The 23,685-nt window shown below is 44.4% G+C and overlaps 2 protein-coding genes across 5 annotated transcripts in view; one reads left to right on the plus strand and one right to left on the minus strand.

Moving 5' to 3' along the window:
- The window catches only part of LOC117429465 (A-kinase anchor protein 13-like), a 77,292-nt gene extending 75,161 nt beyond the window's left edge, over positions 1 to 2,131 (plus strand). For all 4 annotated transcript variants that reach the window (XM_058999241.1, XM_058999242.1, XM_058999244.1 and 1 more), the window contains one exon: positions 132 to 2,131. In XM_058999241.1, the coding sequence (XP_058855224.1) occupies positions 132 to 193 (62 nt within the window). In that variant the 3' untranslated portion in view covers positions 194 to 2,131. The remainder of the gene's footprint in view (positions 1 to 131) is intronic.
- LOC131700648 (kelch-like protein 25) lies at positions 766 to 22,957 on the minus strand. The gene is made up of 3 exons (XM_058999246.1): positions 22,826 to 22,957; positions 17,004 to 18,853; positions 766 to 14,040 (listed from the first exon to the last, which is right to left on the minus strand). Exon 2 carries the CDS (start codon positions 18,814 to 18,816, stop codon positions 17,047 to 17,049), a length of 1,770 nt encoding a protein of 589 aa, XP_058855229.1. The 5' UTR covers positions 18,817 to 18,853; positions 22,826 to 22,957; the 3' UTR covers positions 766 to 14,040; positions 17,004 to 17,046.
- Positions 22,958 to 23,685: the final 728 nt, after the last annotated feature.

A 23,685-nucleotide genomic window follows, 5' to 3' on the forward strand; every position in this document is an offset into this window, starting at 1 on the left:
TGGAAAGATAGATCAGACATAAGAGAAGTGTGTGAATAGGTAGACAGATGGGTCATTACTGCTCCTTATTGTGTGGAGTTACATGAACCGGTTAAGGCTTGTCAAGTGACTCTTCTCTCTCCTCTCTCTAGATCCCCAGCACCCTCCCGTCTCTGAAGCTCCAGCTGAGGGAGAGGAGATCTACTTCTGCTGATGGCACTTTGTCCTCCACTGTCCCATGGTGCTCTTCTCTTCAGGTTGTCTGCACATCCAGGGCCTCTGCCAGCCAAAGCAGCTTGGCCCTCCTGCCAGGCAGAGAGTCTCCCAGGACACTCTCTCCAGCACGACACAATTGTGCCAGCTTCCCAACCATACATCACACTGGAGAAACCTCAGAGCCGACCCCTTAGTTCAGAAAGGGCACTGATGCCTCTTTTAATCGGGGCTGTTTTTCCGCATGTTTTAAGGTTTGAAAGCGAGTGCCACTGTGCAGTGCAGTCAGAAGCCTGAAAGCATGCCTTGTGTCTCACAAGAGGCCGGTACCCAACAACTTCATCTATTGCTTATGTTGTTTTGTTCTGTTATATAATTCATATGAAGCCATGCGGTTTCTTTTGGTGTGCAAGTAACTTGTCAAACATATATATAAAAAAAAAAAGACAGGAATTGGGGGGGAAAAAAGTCTTTGAGGGCAGAGAACCGTGGAGTTGTACTTGCAGGTTAATTTGTGTAGCAACAGATAGTTTTTTGTTTTTTTAGCAATCATCTCAATGCAAATTTAACATGGTTTGATGCCACAGAGCACTTTTAAAATGACACTCTATTACAAGGGATGCTACTACCTGCTTTAAATCATAAAAGGACAATCAGATCTCTTCGTTTTTATTTTTTTATTACTTCTTTTTTTTTATGTCGAGGACCGACTTTTAGAAGACCAGGAGAGTGGACTTGTGTTTGCCCACGTTTACTAGGGTTTGCCAAGCAGTGCTGTAAGCAATCGCCAGGGTGCTGCCAGCTGGCTGCTTTAATACAGCGCCTGCACCACTCGAGGGAGCCTGCATTCTTCAGCTTACTGCTTTCTGTTCATTCCAATGTCTTTGAATTGTGAATTGGTACAGTGTAGAAACTGCATGCAATGTAAATCAGATCACAATGTGGTACTAGAATAATCTGAGAGTTCAGTACTGTATTCCACAACCCCCCCATCCCCAAGCTTTGCAGTTTGATTGATTTTTTAAAAAATATTTATTTTTGGTTCTTCCTGCCTTTTCACGCTTATTTGTTTTCCACTGAGGGGCTAAAATCAATACCGCTGTTAAAACTCCTTTAGATAACATTCTATGTTCACTTTTATGTAATGCTGCTCCAAATGAAATTAAAGGTGTGCAGCACTTCTGCCAAGAATGGGGCTGCAGTACCTTACTGAATTCACCAGAGGGCGCACTGTGTATTAGGAACAGGCTGCACCACCTAATTTAGTTCACCAGAGGGCGTAGTGTGTATTCAGTCCACCAGATAGACTTGTGCTTCCTAAGCATGCAAAAACCAAAAAAAAAAAAACATACAAAAAATAGAAAATATGAATCCTGTCTTTGCACAAAAATGATGAATTCTGATCTGTTTTTTGTCCTGCAGCATTCCCCACAAACCCAGGGCTCTTTCCCCTCCCCATCCCTATCCCTTTTACCTGCTGGAGTATAAAGCTTAAATAAGCTCTCTGTTCATTGAGGGGTGAAAGCGAGCCCTGAGCCCAGCTGCCCTTTCATAACACGCTGATGTTTAGCTTCATGGAGACCCTTGTGCAGTCTTGTGCTAATGATGAAATGCACCAGCGCATTCTCAACCGTCTTCTCAGGAGCTTTCATAAGAAGTGGCACACCTCTGATCTGAATGCAAACAAACAATTGCTTGTACTTAAGGTACAGGAATATTTTTCTTGCTGAATTCTGTAAAAAAAAAAAAAAAAGGGCAAAAGACAACTATTTTATGTAAATGTAATTAATGTAAAAATGTAAAAGAAAAAATGCATCATTTTTTGTCGTGATTCAGTTCAGCTTTTTGTAAGGAGTCTATTTATCTGCATTTTATGGTGTATAAAAAAGATGGAAATTCAACATGTTTCTCCTAATAAATAACTATTATTGTAAGAGCATTTTCTTTGTATTCATATTATTGAGATTGAGACTGGGCAGGTTTTCCTTCTCTCGGTCAATGGTATCCTTATGAGAGGCCACACCAAGATCAATAACCCTGCACTTCAGACCATGAGGAACGCCCTCCGATTTGACAAGAAGCCTCTTGCATTCAATTCTATAGATTTACTTTCGGAGGATTCGTACCCTTGCTGTGAGACAGCCGGAGACAAGAAGGCTCAGACACACTTTCTACACAAGTTCTTAAATGGAACAGGCTGAATCAATTGATTTTTTGTGATAATTGAAATGTTTTCAAGTGCTTCAGATGTGCTTGCAGTGTCCCGTGCCCCACCCATCACTGAATCCCCTTTTACCGATTCAGTATTGGGAGACTCATACTGGGTAGAGCCGCATTAGTAACTACGAAACTGTGAGCCCCACATACTATAATAAAGTCTGTTCCCCAGACATTTCAAATGACAGTCTTTCTCACTTTCATGTCAGGGAAATCTTGCATAGCTGTGGTATTATTGTATGAGGTTTCTTGTTAAAACAATGTGAAGAATAATACAAGTCAATAGTGGAGCTCTCCAGTGAGGCCCCTGTGTAGAGAAAGCTGTTTGATTTCTAGTAGCCCGTCACCTTCATGCATTATGAATTAGATCACTGCCCTGAGACATTGAAAACAGAGTGATCTCAAGGGAAGTGTTTTCCATTTCCATTAATCTCTGGGTTACAGGATGGTTGATCTGGTCCCTGGGGGCTCTGGGATGAGGCAGCCACTCTGATCCAGAATTCAGCCTCGCTCTCCCTTGTGATCCCCTTGCTCTGCCGGTGGATTTCACCTTGTCAAGCACACTCTCACACTTACTGCTGTAATCTGACTAGCTTGTTTCTATCCTCTCTCTCCTTCTCTGCTGTGCTGAATGACGCAGTTTGAGACCCTTACTGTTCCTTGTAAATCATCACATTAAGGTTTATCGATCATCCATTGTGTGGAGTGAGGACTGAGGGGTCTGCACGATTTCAATGAAAAAAAACCACAGTGGAAAATACATGATCTCACTGTTGAACTGTCTGCTGCAGGACCTTCATACCTGATGTGGATTTCACTGTCCTGTTCACAGGAAGAGTGATGCTTGTTGTACATTTAAATAGAGTTGTAACCCTAACAGGAGCTGCTTTTTAAATTCGGTTTGTACTTTCCCACCAAGTGCACTTCATGGCTGTCTCTAACTTTAAACACTGTGCTCCTTTTCAAAGTGCTGTGCTAAAACTCTGGAGTACAGGGAAGCTGAACCCAGGTTTCCTCCTGCGTACTGCAGACACAGTGAACACAACTCGGAGTCCTTTCTGTTTGATTCCAGGAAGCAGGAGTGTTGTGCACTATGTATCCCGCTCCAGGGACCCACGCGCGGTCATTGGAATGAAATTGTTTTGCTCTGTTACTGCGCTCAACAGCAGCCCTTCAGTGTGCCGTTCACAGAGAGATTAGGAGCCCAGTGGCCCCTCACAGCTGTGGAAAGTTCTCGGCTGATTCTGTGCAGTTTCATTTGATCCGGGCCTGCTGGAACTGAACAGAAACTTGTTTGTTAGCAGCTGGTGACTAAGCAGGAATTTTAATCAATGATGTTTAAAAAAACACAACAGCAGCAACTACAACAATGGTAAAAAGATGCCAAACTGCAGCTTAAAAAAAAAAAGGTTCTAATCCTGTCACTGTTAACTGGAGGATAACTTTTGACACTTCCAAACAAATCAGTTCCAGCTTCTTAATACCCTTCAGCTTGATCCTGTAATGCTAGCAGAATCTATAACTATGGACTGTGCTGTTTTTCTTATTACGGTATATCTGAAGTTTGTGGGTTTTTTATTTTGTTTTTAAACATTCACTCTTCTACGGTCTGACTGGAAAAAAAAAAGTTTCAAATTGCAAAAAATCGCCACGTAAACCAAGATTGAAAATAAGCTACTGGGTTGTGGAAGGAGGGTCTTGGGGCTCACTGGGGATGTCATTGTGAAGCAGGCTTGACAAAGAGCCCTTTTCAGAGGCCCTCCAAGGCAACGCAAAGATAATAGTTTGGCTGTGAATTCAAACTCTGCTTCTCACCAGCCTCCCCGACTGTCCCTTCCATTTCCACGGCTCAGCCCCACGCCTCTTTTCAAATGCTAATGTCCACGAGAATTGGGCTATGCATAGAAAGCACCGGCTCAGATCTGCGCAGCGGCTGGCTGGCAACTCTTTAAAGCCCCTTTGAAAAGGCCCAGTGTTGAAGTGTTAGTGGATCATGTGCCTGAAAGGAACAGGCATGGGTCCGGGTTTTGATTCTGTTCTTATGTTCTGAGATCTTCATATCATTTTAAACCCCAGCAGCTTCTATCAATGCGCTTCAAGGGGTCGGTCTGTGCAGCCCTTTCACATTCCTGACAGAAATGTGCCATGGCTTGGGGACAGATCTCGGTTTAACCCCTGGAGAGCTCAACATATTATGAAAAGCAGCGCACAGTTTTAGGATCGGCAAATCAAACTCAAGCCAGACTCAATGGATTACAAAATGCCTTTTCGAACGAATGTTCCCTAGAACGTGATACGGGGAGTCAAACAAGCAAAACCTTCAAAGTGGCTCAAAGCGAGGTCAGATTCAGAGTGCTATCTCTGCTCCTTGATCAGTCCCATCATTACAAAGCTCTGAGAGTCCTGGTTCACATCTGCTGTATTCTGACCAGCTGAATATACTGCAGTGAGTATGAGCCTCCAGCCCTGGTTAATGCATCTCAGTGGACTGTGGGTGGACTGTTCCTGCTGGTTAAACCACAGCGTGACCCCATGGACTCACACCACCTCTCAGCTATGATTACAGTCCTGTACCGTCCCCAGACAAAACCAGCCCAGCTCGCTGGTTAAACCACAGCGTGACCCCACGGACTCACACCACCTCTCAGCTATGATTACAGTCCTGTACCGTCCCCAGACAAAACCAGCCCAGCTCGCTGGTTAAACCACAGCGTGACCCCACAGACTCACACCACCTCTCAGCTATGATTACAGTCCTGTACCGTCACCCGGACAACACCAGCCCAGCTCGCTGGTTAAACCACAGCGTGACCCCACGGACTCACACCACCTCTCAGCTATGATTACAGTTCTCTTTTGAGCTCACATGCACCCGTCCATTCAATCTGCGCTGGCGTTGCTTCAGTGATCTCAATGGAGGGTAAGAGAGAAAACAGGACCCACAAGTCTTACAGAGAAACACTGAAGAACAAGGCCCTAAAATAAACCCAGTAAAAGAACGCACCACTATATTTAACTTCTGAAATGCTGTTCCACTGAGGCGTGTTTCCATGACTACTGGCTGCGGCTCCTGCTCCACTCCGTTTGTTCTTTGTTTTCCTTTCAGCCGGGAGCTGCAAAGTGACAAACGCTGCCCCCCAGCTCTATTTACACTCCAGTGCCTAGCAAGCGGAATGGAACAAAGTGCCTCCGCTGTTTACACATTCCAGGCTCCACTCCTCCACACAAGGGGCTGCATGCTTGTCATGTGTGACTCAACCCCCCCTCCTCCCTTTCCTTCCTGATAATAACTGTTGCAGAAACACCTAATGCTTACACTGCAGGCTGTGATGTGGAGCAGGGCAGTGTCTGGGATTGCAGAGGTTTGGCAGACAGCGTGCAGGTGTTTCTTCTGAAACGCTTTCATCCTGATTCTTACAGTCTATTGAGGCTGTTTGATTTTAATTATGACATGGCATTCCAGAGAGGTACAGAACAGCCCTTTGAAATAGAAGCTGTGCTGTATTTACACTTTACTCTCATGGTTGTCTGCTCTTAGGAGCTATTGACTCTTTATAACAAAATAAAGAGTCAACGGCAGCAGTGTGCAGTTTGAGTGAACTGTGACAACACTACAGTAATACTGCAGATTGAATTGTATTATAATAGCAATTCAATCTGTGACTACAGTGCAGTAGTTATGAGACCCAGGACCGGTCCTGACCTAACTGAGGGCAGTTCTGAGACCCAGGACCGGGTGCAGCAGGGCTCGTGTGTGTTTGGAGTCCCATGGCACATACTTGATGTTCACAAACGTACCTAACCATGCCATATCTTTGGTACAGTATCTTCACAATAACGCCACTTCTAGTCTCAAGCTCGTTTGGGCCAGGGCTACAACTCTCCTTCCTGACCAGGCTGTGGTTCGCTCTGTTCAGGGTGCACTGCAAAGTCTCTTCCCCTGATCTGAGTTCATACTGTCTGCTAGACTGCCCGACTCTACCTGGCTTCAGACTGAACTGATATCATGTGTGCCGTTTCACAAGTCAGGTATGTAAACAGAGTTCTGAGGAATTCTGCTCTTTTAATCTGCATCTTCTGATCTGGAATCTAATATAGCTTGACTGTATCTCCTGCAAAGATTACGCACTGGTTTGTGTAACAAGCCCTGATGCTGGGTTAGGAATTAGAAATTGTTGCTGTTGTAATAATCAGACAGTTTGAAATTATTTTTGAGAGAAATGTATAAACATATCTAAGCTGCTTCTATAGCAATCATATATTATGTTTTCAAAAATATGGAATAAAATATATAATTTAAATGATGTATTTAAAAAAACATATTGTAGAATAAAATGGGGGATGAATTCCCCAGTAATATGAACATACCATTAAAAGCAAGCAGTCCAACCAGCCTTGCTGTCATCATAACCCAGGCTTTTCCATGGCAAGAAAAGCATGTTCCAGCACAGCACCGCTGCGCCACCTCAAATAAAAGCAACATTTTTAACATAGTTCCTATCTCCTGTCGGCACAGAGTCTCTGGTAAACATTACATCAGAGGGGATCAGCCTTCAGATCTGCAGAGCAGCTGGTCTGGGGACAGACAGCCCAGAGAGAAGCAGCGGTGAGCAGCCCCTCCACTGCACTGCACTGTTAGAACTGGGAGCCTTCTCCTGACTGAGGAAATAGCTTTCCTGCTTGCCTAAGACTGTTCCTGCAAGTTACTCATAGTGAAATATAGCCCTCGGTCTCTTTCTTTCACTCTAACTGTCTTTCTTGAACCTCTTCTTAACCCAATTCCTTTCTACTTTGCCACGCTTCTCCCTTTCTATCATGTTTCTATCACAGCTTCAGCACCCGGGCTCGATTCGGGTTCTATCACAGCTTCAGCACACACTTCAGCACCCGGGCTCGATTCGGGTTCTATCACAGCTTCAGCACACACTTCAGCACCCGGGCTCGATTCGGGTTCTATCACAGCTTCAGCACACACTTCAGCACCCGGGCTCGATTCGGGTTCTATCACAGCTTCAGCACACACTTCAGCACCCGGGCTCGATTCGGGTTCTATCACAGCTTCAGCACACACTTCAACACCCACACCTTCCACGCTCCTCCTTGGCGGGCATACTGTCAGATCATATCATTAGAAAGACTGGCCCTTAGCAAAATGACTAATCAGCATGACTCTGGTGCAACCTTTTCATGACCAGCGCCTTCCCCACAGCTTCACTGAGATCCTCTAACAAGAGAGATGGCATTCCTTGAATTCCTGCGGGTAAAAAGGATTTCAAGTGCATGGATGTCTGCTCAATCCTCACACGCCTGAATTCACCCGAGTTTTATGAAATAGGGCACACAGAAGTAGGGCAAGCAGCTGAAACAGATGCCATACAAAAGCTTGAAGGCAGAAGTTCAAAGTACAACTGCAGTCAAACCCCCAGCTGTACATTTCATATGGACAGAGCTTTCTGAAGCAAGCAGGCATTCAGAAAACCACCAAGCCACATTTAAAGGTGTGACCTGAGTGATGCATCTCTTCTCCAACTCCTTCTGAAAACAGTCCCAGGGATTTAGTCCTGTGACCCCCGAAAACAATGAATAACTATGAAATAAACTGTTGATTTTCCACTACCGGGAAGCTCTTTACAACATGTCATTGATTATTTTTGTTCTGCTTTCAGAGGAAGGTTAATAGGTTTCCCTGCAGGTTCGTTCCATGGCAATGTGCGTTGTAAAGACATGGCACTCGGTAGATAAAAAGCTGCTCAAGGGCAAGTAAATTTCAGAGCAAGGCTGTCTCTTATTTCAGACTCTCCTGTCCTGCTTATCTGCCCTGTGGCTGAAAGCCAGACTAGTCTGAACTCATTCTGTCCCTGTCTCCCTGGGAACACGCTGCCTCTCAGCACACTCGGCTTCCAGTTCTTGGGGCTGGTGTATTTCAAAACAGGAGATTTCAAAAATACATGAGAAATGTTTCTCCTGGGATTATCGGTTTCACATATTCCTTGTAATACTGTACCGACAGCCCATCGTCTTTCCCCATAACAAACCTTTGCTCATGAGTATGCCATTGCATTTTTTTAACCCAGTTATTTCTCTACCTACTTTGCAAAGCTCTGTTGTGCTTTTAATGGTCTTAAGAGTGAGCTTGTGCTCAATAAAGGAACTTGATTGTGTTGTTTAGAAAGATGCACGTTCCTGCGATAAAACTACAGGCATGGGAATGGATAATGACAGGGATGAGAAGAGTGGATTGTTATTTTGAGGAAGGCAGATGGAAACACCTCTCACATTAATGTCAGAGATCTACACAAGCTGTGCACTTTCAAGCCCAGACTTGAGGCTTTGAGACAGTCTTTAAATTATATTGTTAAGCCTGGACCCCCTGGATGTCTGTCGAGCAAATTCATTTCAGGCAGATGTATTCCAGTGGTCCCAAAATACCAAAAGACACCCCGGCTTTAGGATTGCATGCTGAAGTTAGTAACTGACTGGCTGTATGCTAAAGCCTGGCTATCCAGAAGCCTTTCTGGTTGACAACAGGACTGTGTCATCGATAACAGCTTCAAACGTGCAAGAATCTGGTTTGCATTTCAGTATGATCTTAAATTGTGAGCCTGCCCTTGTTTGTGTGCAGTGCAGCAGCACCAAGCTTTCAGTGCCTTTTCAGACAGGCTTGAATTTTCATTACAAAAGTAGCCAAAAAGTCTGGCCTGTCTGTGGGGACATTTCCTTTAATTGGTTTATTTATTTTTAATTTCATTTATTAATAACGCAGGGCATCCTCTTGACCTAAAGCAAATTATATAAAAAAACAAAAAACAAAACTGCACCTCAATCTTTATATGCTTCAATAAAATCAGCAGGGACTGCAACGGCATTATCTCTTATTATAGAACCGTGCTAGGCTTTGTTAATGGTTTATAGGATCCATTATTTATGATGACTGTAATTTACAATGTACCATCATGTCCCCCCAGGGCATTCCATTGATTCCATACTCTGTAATGGCAGCCAACTCTACAGCAACTGCAATGAAATCACGATCCTCACAACAATACAGTACGAGATCTCAATACTGTAACCCTGGATTGACTTGGAAGCAACAAAACCCTCATCCACACAGCACTCTGTCGAGGTTCCTGCAAGAGGTTAAGTAGCCTCTGCTTGAAGTTATAGACATGTTGCCACCAGATAAACTCGGAGTGAAACTTTTACCCCCACACATTACCTTTCTTCTACACTTAGAACAACTATCACACTCCCACAGCAAACGACACTCCCTCTTCCATCCCGCTGTACAGTTAACCAGTATAGAAATACTAGTACATTCAACAGCGTTTCAAAATGATTTACAGTATTTATACATTCATCCCTATTGCAGGTTTTAGTTATGGATGTCCAGTTACAATAGGATTTGAGGATACTGCATATTGTTTTTTTTTTTTTCTTTCCTTGAGCACAATGCTGGCCCGCCTTACAGGTAAATGCAAGTGCTAAGAAGGAACTCAGGAGTCAGCCTTCATCAGTGTCTCCATGCTGTAGTTTGTTTTTACTCCTCTTTACTGGCGCTGTCTCAGACAGAGTGTCCATTCAAAACTACAAAGCTTTCACACAGGCTTTAATTAAGGATCGCATTTTCTTAAACTGTTCCAACATCATTCCACAATGTTTCTCTCCATCCTCCGATGACTCTACAGGAGCTCAATCTAGTCTAGTCTATCTACAAGACACAAGTTGTTGGAAGCGCAGGGTCAGGGTTGAAAAAAACCCAATTACCAAATGAGTGCAGACTGCAATTAGGATTATCAGACAATTAGCCGGTCAGCACGTGAAGTTACATGAGGAAATTGAATTAGGCTGTGGGGAATCAATTTGCATTACATTCAATAAAGTCTCTTTGTTAACGACGCTTTTAAACGGAATCAGTTACTGACTGTGGCTGTTTAATAATAGAACCACGTCTGCTGTCAGACATTTAATTGAATTGAATGCTGGTAACAGTGTGGCTTGTGTTTTGTCTATTCGAGGCTCCTCCTGGGTATAGCAGGAGGAGTCACATGTGCACCCTGATACAGGCTTGCTATGGTCACTGGAAGAGCTCTCTTGTGTTTTGTCTATTCAAGGCTCCTCCTCATACTGCTACTGCTGAACACTTCAGTTACACCTGAGGGAGTTTTGAAGAGCTAATGCTGAAACGATAAACAGCCCTTGAAATGAAAAGCTGTTCTTTCCCTGTTGATTTAATAAGTCCAGTATCCTTTCTTTTTTTAATAAAGCCCTAGAGCACCTGGCTGTGTTGTGGGAACAGTACAGTGGATGACAGTAGAGACATATTGCATTGCTGCTGTGTCCTCGGCAGCTCTCTGAAGACCCAAGTTTAACTCTCTTTGAGAGCCCAGGGATTTCATTATTTATTCAGGATTTAAAACTTGAATTTCAGACTGTGTGTGTTGCTTCATTTTGTAACAGTAAAAGCATTCAGTACCTGTGTAATGCTTCGTGGTTCAAATCGAGGATTCCTGGAAAGCATTCAGTCCGGCAGACCTCTCTCCACAAAACTAGATCCTGCCCCTGAAATGACGTGCACTGCAGGACTGAGGTTCATGTTCCCAGCCCTCTTTACAGCATTGTCATCAGCCCTTGTTTATTTTATTCTTCATGCACATTGGATTTGTAAAGCACTGGGGACTGCAGCCCTCTATTAATCCACTGAGCAAATACTTCACAGGCAATTAGTCCACTAAGAAATATTCAGAAACAGCACTTGAGCTGAAGAACTCACTGACATGGACATGGCCACGAGCTCACTTCAAAGCAGAGCTCTGCATAACTTTAAATAAAAGAAGAGCCTTGTTTGATTTTGGATGTTACACAGAGATGGTATTCATTCAACAATGGGTATTGCTATGGTAAAATGACTTCATCTTCGGGTACACAAAGGGTCACATGTGTGCCTGTCCTGGTTTTATTTCAGTCTCATTTTACAGCTGAAATAAAGCTGGAGCTTGCTGGAAACTACTGGGTAGCATAGAGGGTATCACAACATGAGCTTGCTATATTGCAGATTTCCTAATTTCATGATGTTAACATTTGCATTAATACCATCTTCTCTGCACAGAGTCTAAAAAGGGACCAATTGATAGTAGAATTATGAATGTTGTTAAGTCAACCCCACCTGCAGTCTATCCGTCTACCTATTTATTATATTCCTAACGGTCCCACATGCATCCTTCTCGGACCCTCCTGTAAGGAAGTTTCAGCCAGCCCGTCATTGTCCGTCTCCCATCTCCATGCTTCACTGTTTCTTGGCAGGCTGCCATGGCACACCAGATAAAGGAAGGAAAAGGAACAGCAAAATAATTACAAATTGCATTCGCAAGTGCAAATTACTTGAAGTCCAGTATGGAAAAACACACCTGATGGAGGACAGTCGGTGGAGAGCTGCCTGACATTGTTCCAAGCGTGTTTGTCTTTGACTGGTCTTTTTGGCAAGCTGCCAGTCGCTACAGAATTGGTTGTACTTTTAAGTCCTTTTATTAAAATTCTTCCTGAAGTAGAACAGAGCTGCCGCACTGCCAGATTATAATTCTGTGATTCACTGGGAAGAGTAACAAAACAGCTGCTAAATGTAACAATACAAGCGCAACAAAAACCAAACACTTCCCATATCCTAGCTAAGGTTGAGCAAATATTCAACAAACACGAGTTCAGCTGAACTGTCAACTGACTCATCAGGGTAGACAAAAACTCCTAAACTCCTTATGGCACCAAGCCATTAACTAGATTGCATTGCACTGTCATCATCAACAACAGCTCAGACTCCCAGACAAAGGCATGCCTCTGGGTCTTAGATTAATCTTTAACCTAACAGAACACGGAATGTGTGATCTGGCAGTCTAAACATTATTGTTAGAGTAAACTCAACTTACTCATTTTTGAACTATGAAAAAAAGGTCTTACGATTAAAGAGTTTTATTTTTATGGATGTGCTTTCTATCTTGCATGCTGTCGTTTTCAGAACAGTAAAATGAATAATCATAATAGAAACAGCTTGCTTCTGTGACAAACGAGATGAATATACTGCTTGTGGCACGTAGCACATTGAACACCCCCTCTCCTGTACGTGGTGTAGTGACAGGAGGATAGACAGAGTCAACAGGGTGCAGGCCATCGAGGGCAGCACCGACTCCATGCCACCGCTCTGCACAATGTTTAAATTGGTCTGGAGGGATGCAACGTTAAGTCATGTGCAGCAGCTCTGCTTTGATGCTAAAGTACAGCACACTGAGAGTGAAAGTACATGGAATAAAACTGCTGCTTTTCTTCCCCATGTTTCCTAATGCTCATTGGCTGCTCATGCAGTCTGAGCTCAGGGCCACACTGAGGAGCAATGCTGCTCATGCACAGCCTGACTAACTAGTGTGCATGTTTTAAAAACTGTAAACAAACAGACTTTCTAGTTTTCACCTCTTAAGTACAGCAGTGTGTCTCCAGGAAAATAAAAATCGAAATTTTACTTAGTATCTCAGTAACCTTTTCTGAAGCCCTGGGGTGACTTCCTTGAAAGAGGCTTCATCCAGTGCAGGTTTTATCAAATAAACTCGTTCATCACATCATGTCCTGTACTGAAGTTTATAAAAACAACTCAATTGAATCCAGTTCCTTACAGCCGGGAAGACGTACTCTCAGAATTTGAGTTTCGAGGAGCCCATGTTTCTCTCAGCAAGCGTACTGCACAGGACCGGTTATCACAGCCTAGATCATATTTCTATCCCTCTAACCATAAAAGGAGCCATGTCATGTACTCAATCCATGAACTTTTTATGAATCTGGATCAATAATAGGTTTTCACAGCTGTGTTATTCTGAGTTGATCTGGAAGACATTCTTCAAATGTGTGCACAGCAAAACTGTGCCGTCTATTGACTGGGAACCAGCAAATCACCACCTACAAACAGGCAATGCAGTCTTTTGAAAAGGACCAGATTCAGCTGATGCCAAAGTGCAGAAGCAACCCGTTGATATAGGAGTTAATAATGCTACTCTAAAACAGTGTACGAAGTTCAGTTGAGCCCTTCTGCATCTGGCATGGAAACACACTGCCTCTCTGCATCTGGATCCTTGTCAGGTTACACAAGCGAAGCTCTGTCGACCTGGGTCAGTGCTTGCATGACGCTTATGGAAGCGAAAGGTGAATGTATGAACCAACATTTTTAAATAATTCCAAGCCCTGACTTAAATCAGAATCTGTGAAGAAGGAGGGACGAAAATGTCAATTCAATGTGTTCCAGGTTTGGGTTGTGGTGTTTGTTTATATTAAACTAGTCTAGTCTGTAAAAAACAGAACGTGTTAAAAGTTTGAGAAACAAATGCATCTCAGTTAGTATACCAGTTCATCAGCAATGTGGCTAAAGAGACTCCACATGAACCAGGGGGCGAAGACAATCCCAGGAGCCCCTTCCATTGTTGCCATGGAAACCACACTTCCTCCAGTTCTGCTCCACTCCTGTCAGGTAATCAGAAGGCTGTTTTAGAAAAATAAAAAAAACACACCCAGACTGTCCAGCCACTGCCCTGTCGCCCAATCAGGAGTTCCTATTCCAGCGCTGGGGTTGGATGGACGCAGTGAGCAAAACCATGGCCTCTGCAAATGGAACAGAACAACATCTCATTGCATTGTCAAGAATTGGTGTCTAGCTATTTCTAACAGCAGAGAAAAGCCTGATTCTAATCGAATAACCCCCCAGAAAACTGGACAATTAAAAACACAGGCAGTAAATATGTAACCCAAAAACTTCAAGGTACAGTATGAGACAGCTTACCCAAGTCAGCGACTTGAATTACTGCAAACACCTTCTTATTAGTTAAATCAATAAAACCCAACACAGGGGTAATTACCAGGGATTACACAACAGCGTAAAACAAATTACAGGCTTACCGGCAGGCTGGCACAGAGTACAACCCTGTGCAGTGGACAGCTGGTTACTGTGATCAAGGGGTTACAGATCTGCGCTGGTTTCTGTGATCAAGGCTTTATAGATCAGCGCTGATTATTGTGATCAAGGCTTTATAGATACACTGTATAATGTCACTGTATTAAAAGCTCAGGTATTCCATGCACTGTATTATTTGTCTCAGTAAATGGTTATTCTGCAGCAAGTGGCACTCAATGGCTCTTGTGTGCTACAGAGGTAATGACAGTTTCAGGTGACTAGGTGGGGGAGCAGTTCTTTCAGGGTTGACGATGGGAAAGTGGTCAGACTGCTTTCTGAACAATAGGACACAGGCGCGTGTGTGTGTGTGTGTGTGTGTGTCCTGAGCTGTGGCAATGTGTGACATGGCTGTGCAAGAAGAGAATTAACCCCAGAACAGCACGTGGAAAGGTCTACGGGAGTCTCCATCACTGCTCAGGAGAAGAAGCCTGCGAGGCAGTCATAACGCTGCTAATGAGAGTGGATTTTCACTGCTCAGGAGAAGCAGCCTGTGAGACAGTCATAATGCTGCTAATGAGAGTGGATTTTAAAGCTTTGGTTACACTCCTTTAATGCAATCGCCTTGCATCTCTGGAGGCAGTATCTGCAGTTTAATTCTAACTTGGCTCATAACTGAAATGGCAAGTCCAAACATCACAAAACAATTTGGGAGGACTGGATACACTGCTACTGTGCCTTTGCCTCCATAAACGTGATCCCTATGGGGCAAGGTGTCTTTCACCGTGTCCCTGATAGCGGCCCTGTACCAGGGCTAACTCAGAGAGGACTTTGGCCTCCAGCGCGGCCAGGTCTGCGCACTTCATAAGCACAAACAAAAGTTTCCCAAACAGCAGGACTAAGCCAATGACTTGTGCGTCTAGACATGAGCAGAGCTACAGCAGCGTCTCTGAGTAACACAATGATACGAGTTGAAATGATATGATCGTGAAGAGAGAGAGTGCATGCAGCAAACAGAGAGTTGGGACAAGTTATTGTGTCTGTCAGTCTTCCAACTGCACAGCTTCACTGCTGAGGCAACAGAACTCCATGCCAGCAGAATCGCTCCACCAGAACCTGGCCTCCGCAATGGTGTTTCCAACAAACAGCGAAACACAGGAGTCAGCTGGGGACAAAACCCTGCATTTCATTGCTTTGAGAAAGTTCACAAGTATAGAGAAGCTGACAGGAGGGGGGCTGGGGGGCGGGGTAACGTATAAACAATGTGTCCGAACTTAATATTATAAAACTAGACAAAGGTTCAGGGTTCATTAAAGCCTCTGTGCTTAAAACCTCTCTCGCCTGTTCTCTGCTAAGCTTTAAAACAAACATGCACTGTTTTTTTTTTTGTTTGTTTGTTTGTTTTCCTTTTCTGTAGCTTGCATCTCTGTGTGGGATTCAGAGTATGTGTGTGTGTAACCCTGTATCACCCAGGCTATGGATGTACTGCAGCAGATTCTCCTAATGCACTGTTTCAAGACCGGACAGATTAATGCAACACTCTGTCCTCAGCTGCAGTTTCTGGATCTGGTTTCTCTGAGGGCAGCTAAGCTGTTCTCAATTGTAATAACTGATGTCAGTCTACACCAAGTAGCCCTAATCAACTCTGAGACTGGACCTGCCCTGGGGGGTTCAGTATAACTCAGAGACTGGCTCAGCCACCTGCTGTACTGTGAAACTGACAGTCTTAACTGGAACAATGAGATGGTATCAGTTTCCCAGAGAAGCCTGATCCTCACTAGGGTTTCCAGATGTTAACAACCTGCCTCTGCTGACTGACTGCCTTCATGAGGAGCACAAATAATCAGTTATGAAATACAAGAACTTGGTGGGCGGATCTCTAGGGAGTAACTGAGAAATAGCAGAATACCTTCCCAACAGTCAAACACAAACAAGGCTTCTTAAAGCTCTGTATATTCTTATCTACAGTAGCTAAGAGCAGGACAGAAGCCAGCAGTATGTTCACATCACACCCCCTGTGTAACAAACAGGGTCTGTATGAAACATGACTGCTGAGTGCTACTGTGCTTGCTATCTAATAGCTAAATCAACTGAACCCCCCCTGTAACGCAGATTGCTAATCAATGTCTAGCCCTGTCAATAATGATTCCTGGCTGGAGGGTATTGCGAAGCATCAGGTCTGCCACAGTCCTAATGACCACACAACAATCCCTCAATATGTCATGCTGTCTGGATGCCTAACAAGCAGCGTGTCTGTGGTTGCTGGGGGTGAAACCGAGCAACACAGCTATATCCCGAAAGACAAAAACAATGTTGTCATCCTGTAGCAGTCATTAACGTAAAACGGACCATGTTTTTACAACCATTCACGGATCTCCTGATAATCGTTGCAAGCATTACAGCATTGCATTATTAATGAAGCATGGAGCATTACAAGCTTCAGTTTCACAGGAGATGCACAGACAGGAAATTCAGTGGACTTGCACACGCACTCAGTGAAAATCAATGTTATTATACAATTAAAATAATGGATAGTGTAGATAATAGAATATACTGTATTGAATAAAACAGAAATGATATTAAGTTAGTACGTTTATATAAATGCATGCATATACTTTTTGAAATAAAATCAATCAATAAATAACAGTAACTGACATAAAAGACAAACTGAATTTACCTTAATTTGGTTGAATGTTGAACTCCTTGGTGAAGCTCCCCACTCAGGCAGGTAGGTGTTTCCAAGTGCTGACAAATGCAGTAGGAATGAGGGAGTAAGGCACAGTGGTTATACTATTCCAGCTGTCCGAGGTAGGGTCGTAGCAGTCTAACGTCTTACAGCGCTGGGTGCCAAAGTAGCCCCCCACCACATAGAGCTTGTTGCCGGAAGCCACGGCGTGGCAGCTCATGCGTTTGGAGGTCATGTCTCCGACTCGTGTCCACTGATTGGTCTCACAGTCGAAGCGGTAGGCGGAGACGGCGGTGAATTCGGTATCACCGCCCATGATGAAGATCTGGCTGCCCAAGACCGCGGCGGCTGTGTATCGCCATGGCTGGGGGCACTCGGCCGCGATGGCCCAGCGGTTTTCCACAGGGTCGTAGCACTGGACCTTGGAGGCTTTGTCCCGGTGGATGGTGGTGCCGCCGAAAACAAACAATTTCAGTTTAGCGCTGACCACGGCTGCGTTGCTTACTCCGTCCCTCAGGGGCGCCATCATTATCCACTTGTTGGTGAGGGGGTCGTACCTCTCCACCTGCTTTAGAGAGACGGAAGGGGAGGCAGGGAATACGCCTGCTATGGCTGTGTGTCCGCCAACGACGTACAAGCAGTTCTCCAGTTCGGCAGAGCCGTGACCAAAGCGAGCGATCAACATAGGGGCGCCTTTAGACCACTCTTCGTGAACTGTGTCATAAACCCAAACATCCTTGGAAACACCATTCTCAGACCCCCGCCCCCCAGTTACGTATACTTTGCACCCAATGGCACAGGCACTGAACTCCTTCCTGGGGCTAGGCAGGTCCGACTTGGGGATGATCTCCTTGGCCTTGTGGTCCACCTGGTAGATCTTGTCGCACATGAAGGTCTGGCCCCCCAGGATGAGCAGGGTGTGTCCAGCCATGCGGGGGCGTGCGCAGGGGCTGGTGACCACTCCGTCGTTCTGAAGGATCCTCTTCTTGCACTGGACAGCCTCCTCCACAATCTGCCGGCTCCTCTTGTCTGAGAGCACCAGTTCCTCACAGGCCACCGCCTCAATCAAGTACTCAGAAGGCAGCAGGGCCAGGCGGATCCCCCTCAGGAGCTCTGGGAGGTGGTCCTTCCTGCTGTCCAGGTCGCAGCGGACCCAGCGGATGACGGCATGGTAGACTATCTGCTCATCCTCGACCTCCAGCTCGTCACTGATGATGAGATCCAAGAGCTTGTCCTTGGAGAGTCCATAGAAGTCCTCCGAGTCCCTCACAGCCTCGAAGTGTACCAGGCACATCCTCCAGGAGAGCTCGTAGAGGCGCTTGCACTGATGGGCGTCCGAGAGCAGCATCATGCCGAGGCAGTTGGAGGAGTGCAGGTTCTTCTCCAGGAACTCAGCCGCTGCGTCCCGGATGTCGTGGAACTGTAGCATGTCCCCGGCCTCCAGCAGGGACTCCGCATTCTCCTCGTTGATGACGACCCGCGAGGAGTAGGCGAAGTCCAGCAGCAGCTCCAGCACCTCGGGGTGCACGCTGTCGTGGAAGTTCACCTCGCTGTCCAGGCTCTCGCGCAGGCCCCCGCTGAACATGGCCTCGAAGTAGCGGCTGCAGGCAGCCAGCACGGCGCGGTGGCAGGAGAAGGAGCGCTCGCCCGCACACAGGGTGACGTCAGTAAACATGCACTGCTTGCGCAGGGTGTTGAGGTGGGTAAGCACGCTGTCCGGGTGCGAGGGCTTGTGGAACAGGGAGATGTTCATAGATCCCGTGCTGGAGCGGGACTTCCGGTTCTCGTGCACGCTGACAGACATGGTTTCCAGTCCCTCAGTGGATTGCTTAACTGACTAACTAAAAAAAGAAGAAGAAGAAAAAAAATTAAAATATACACTAATACGTTTCTTTGAACCCAATATTTTCCAATCCAAAGAATTTTATTACATTGAGATTTTGTAGACATAGGTCTGGTTAAGCCCATAAAAAAAGTTCAATGTTCAATGTTCAACCACTGTTCAAATACGCCCAACAAAGATATACATTGATTCCACTCTCTTGAATGTTGGCAGATCTATACAAGCACCCAGGAGAACACAGGTGAAAACAATGACTTCAGTTTAATCAAATAATGAGTCAGCAGAGTACTGCCCAGTGCAGCTTGATAGCAGGCCTGATATCACACTGCAGAACAAAGACCTTTCAATGGAAACAAGTAATCTCAGGTTGAACAGCTGCTTGCTGCACAAGAGAAAGCACGGCTCAAACAGAATCACACCATTGCTTATACAGTCCAATCCACTGCGGGGCTGGCCTGCGACTCTCAAACATCATTCATGGTGCTCCGATTGGGGGAGAGGGTTAAAACATCAATGATCGAAGCCAATCAAATTATATATATATACACATAGGAGGCTGTGTGGTCCAGTGGTTAAAGCAAAGGGCTTGTAACCAGAAGGTCCCCGGTTCAAATCCCACCTCAGCCACTGGCGCATTGTGTGATCCTGAGCAAGTCACTTCACCTCCTTGTGCTCCGTCTTTCGGGTGAGACGTAGTTGTAAGTGACTCTGCAGCTGATGCATAGTTCACACACCCTAGTCTCTGTAAGTCGCCTTGGATAAAGGCATCTGCTAAATAAACAAATAATAATAATAATACAGTACTGTGCAAAAGTTTTAGGCAGGTGTGAAAAAATGCTGTAAAGTAAGAATGCTTTCAAAAATAGATTATATTTATCAATTAACTAAATGCAAAGTGAGTGAACAGAAGAAAAATCTAAATCAAATCCATATTTGGTGTGACCACCCTTTGTCTTCAAAACAGCATCAATTCTTCTAGGTACACTTGCACAAAGTCAGGGATTTTGTAGGCATATAGTCAGGTGTATGATTAAACAATTATACCAAACAGGTGCTAATGATCATCAATTCAATATGTAGGTTGAAACACAATCATTAACTGAAACAGAAACAGCTGTGTAGGAGGAATAAAACTGGGTGAGGAACAGCCAAACTCAGATAACAAGGTGAGGTTGCTGAAGACAGTTTGCTGTCAAAAGTCATACACCATGGCAAGACTGAGCAAAGCAACAAGACACAAGGTAGTTATACTGCATCAGCAAGGTCTCTCCCAGGCAGAAATTTCAAGGCAGACAGGGGTTTCCAGATGTGCTGTCCAAGCTCTTTTGAAGAAGCACAAAGAAAGGGGCAACGTTGAGGACCGTAGACGCAGTGGTCGGCCAAGGAAACTTACTGCAGCAGATGAAAGACACATCATGCTTACATACAGCGAAAGTCATTAAGAACTATCTTCAGCGTAAAGAAGAACAAGGAGTCCTGGAAGTGATGGTATGGCCCCCACAGAGCCCTGATCTCAACATCATCGAGTCTGTCTGGGATTACATGAAGAGAGAGAAGCAACTGAGGCTGCCTAAATCCACAGAAGAACTGTGGTTAGTTCTCCAAGATGTTTGGGCCAACCTACCTGCCGAGTTCCTTCAAAAACTGTGTGCAAGTGTACCTAGAAGAATTGATGCTGTTTTGAAGACAAAGGGTGGTCACACCAAATATTGATTTGATGTAGATTTTTCTTCTGTTCACTCACTTTGCATTTTGTTAATTGATAAATATAAAGTATTAACATGTCTATTTTTGAAAGCATTCTTACTTTACAGCATTTTTTCACACCTGCCTAAAACTTTTGCACAGTACTGTATATATATATATATATATATATATATATATATATATATATATATATATATATATATATATATCGAGCCAGGAGAACACAACGGAAGTGGACTGGGTGAGGTGCAAGTACTTACGTGTACAAGGATTACAACACAGAATTCTAGACTTGAATATGAATGGTATATGGTTTTGAGTAAAGCCTTTAGCAGCATGACAGCAGAGCAGACTACTTTGCAGTAGCCACTGGATTTGTGCTGAGCTTCATAGGTCCTTCAGTTTGAGTAGCTCAATGCATTTTAGTTTGGGATTGCAATGTGGGAGGCTGGCGTGCACACCGTCAGCAGCTCCTGCCTCTGGATAGAACCACACAACTGTATTCCTTGCAAGCTGTGTATAAATGGGAATGCATGCACACAGCATACCAAAATCTTCCTTCTTTTATGTGCAGTTTAATGATGCCTATTAATTGCAATTTCTCAGTAACACGGAGACAATGGCCGTTTAAGCTACTTCAACTTTGTGCCTGTTATTTTGAGTAAACACCTTGTCTCGCCTTTCCAAAGCAGCCTCCTTTCATGAGAGGTATTGGTATTCTTGTGAGGCCTTCCTCCAGCGTTCAGCTTTCCATCCCTTTCTTCTCCAGGACTGATGAAGAACACTGGCTGCTTTCTATCAGTCTGCGGTACTGAATGAGTCACCAGCTGGCGGAATAAACAAGTGCTTCCCTCAATCTCCTGGAAGCAGCGTACTGGCAAGCAGGTGCTGGAGGTGTCTTTGCGACGGGGGCTTGACTCAGCCACTTTACACATGTGTTAAACAAGCTGGCTGGCTGCCAACAGGAAGGGGGGTGCAAGTCTAGCACGAGTCACCATGGTGACCACTTTGACACCCAGTCTCACAGATCATCTTGTGAGGGGATGGGTGCCACATTAGAAGGAGCCTGCATCTAACCCTAAAGGTCATGCCTGGCTTTGAGCTTAACCATGTTACCACCCGGCACGCCAGTCACTCTGGATCCAAGCAAGCCTCCAGCATGTAGAAATAAAGCAATTTTATCAAAGCACACAACATTAAACTACTGGCTACTAGATAACATCACCAAAAGCAAAAGACTAAAATCACAATGAAAGGTACACACCTGCACCGTGGGAATGACCTGCTGAACCCATAATAATACACAGTGTGTTTTCCACAATGAGGCCACGTCATTGTGTTTCAGTTTCTAGATGATAAAAGCCTCCCGATGGTACTCGCTTCAATTGTACCCAATTCTAATTACAGTATGCATGAAATACAATGCTGCTTCCCCACCTCAACCACAGGAACACAAACAGCTGTAGCAGTTCATGGACCCACTGCCTTAGACTAATCTCCAAGAGCTAGCCTAGGCTTTGGGAAATGTTACTTTTATACTGTATATTTAAAAATAAGAATCTTTGAAATTACTTCAATAAATAAACAGAAAACTCAGCTGCTATTACAAACCCCTCCCCTAAAACGAAGGTGATCAAGTAAGGATATGTTGTTGACTTGAAGAACATGAAGCGCAGACTCCTATGCGATTTACAGGCGTGTTGTCTTGTCTAAACCTCCACAGGAGACCGGTATCAAGGCTCTTGAAATTCACGCGTGTGCCAGCTGTACCCACTGCACCCTACTGCATGATTACTGACAGCGTGTAAGGCGGACTACATTGAGAAATGGGGCACGGTTCACCGAGTGCTACACTGTCAATATAATACTGTGATACTTAAGTATTATGGTACGTACTGTGCCAAAGAAATCATTGTACGGAATTTGAAGAAAAAAAATAGTACAAATTAAAATACAAACACTAGTCCAAAGGTTCGACATAATCTCCTGTCACCTGTACGTACAACTCCCATCGCAATCTGTGATGTAGAACAGGTCACTCAAATCCATAAAAAACAGAAACTAAACTAGAAAAGCACACTAAAAAAAAAGAACTTCATATGTTGTAAGCTTTCCACGCTTCTAAACTCCATCTTAACGGGTCATAACTCTTACAACAACTTGTGTGACCGTGTTCCCAACCACTTTCCTAACTAAAACAGAAATAGCGACATTAAACACATATAAAGCAAACATGCTGCAAGACTGCGTCCAGCATACTTACAGAGCAAACCCGTCGTTATACACACAGCGCAGTCGATAATACTCCGTGGACCGCAAGTACTTTCATCATTTATTTCGGTACTTTCTTTGCTTGTCACTTTACTTTCTGTCTCAACTCAATTGAGTTGCGCGTAATCTGCCAGAGCCGGGGCGGGGCGGGGCGGGGCTAGTGTGGCACCGTCGTGAACCAACCGGAACACACCTTTTCGCGTTACCTTTAAATGTGACCAATGGAAATCGAGTTTCCTGACACAGGGCCGGTTTGTTTGAAACGAGCACACCAATCAGAGCGTGAGATGGTGATTCTGGTGGGTTCTTTTTTTTATGAATGGTGAAAACAAAACAAAAGACTAGATTGGTCTGGACAGTTAAACATATGAAAGTGCGGTACGATGCAGCAAGAAATGTCACACATCCTGGTTCTGATTTAAAACAATGTAAAACCATTACCATGGCAACTGAATCTTACTTTCATTAAGCTGGGTCAATAAAAGTGTTTTATACAGAAAGTGTACGCGTTTGCATTGCATTGTGCAAGTACATAGAGTTTAACATTGACTTTATGAGTGTTTGCTGCCCCGTAGTGGTTAGAAAATGATTTACAGGTAGGCTTGCGTTTTGGGTTTATTTTGGATCACATGACGTCTCTTTAAACCGATTTTGTTTCTTAATTGAACCCAGAACAAGCTGTTACTTACATTCATATCTTGACTGAGCCTGATTATGTTTCACTTCATTTCTATTTGAAACAGACGTGACAAATTGCGTGATCGCTCACCGCTGGTCCTATTTGCATTTCAATGTCGCCAGTTGTGCTTTTGTTTTATTATTTTCACTCGTTTAACAGAGTTGTACTGACAG

The sequence above is a fragment of the Acipenser ruthenus genome, chromosome 24 (assembly GCF_902713425.1).
Source record: "Acipenser ruthenus chromosome 24, fAciRut3.2 maternal haplotype, whole genome shotgun sequence".
Classification (NCBI taxonomy): Eukaryota; Metazoa; Chordata; class Actinopteri; order Acipenseriformes; family Acipenseridae; genus Acipenser; species Acipenser ruthenus.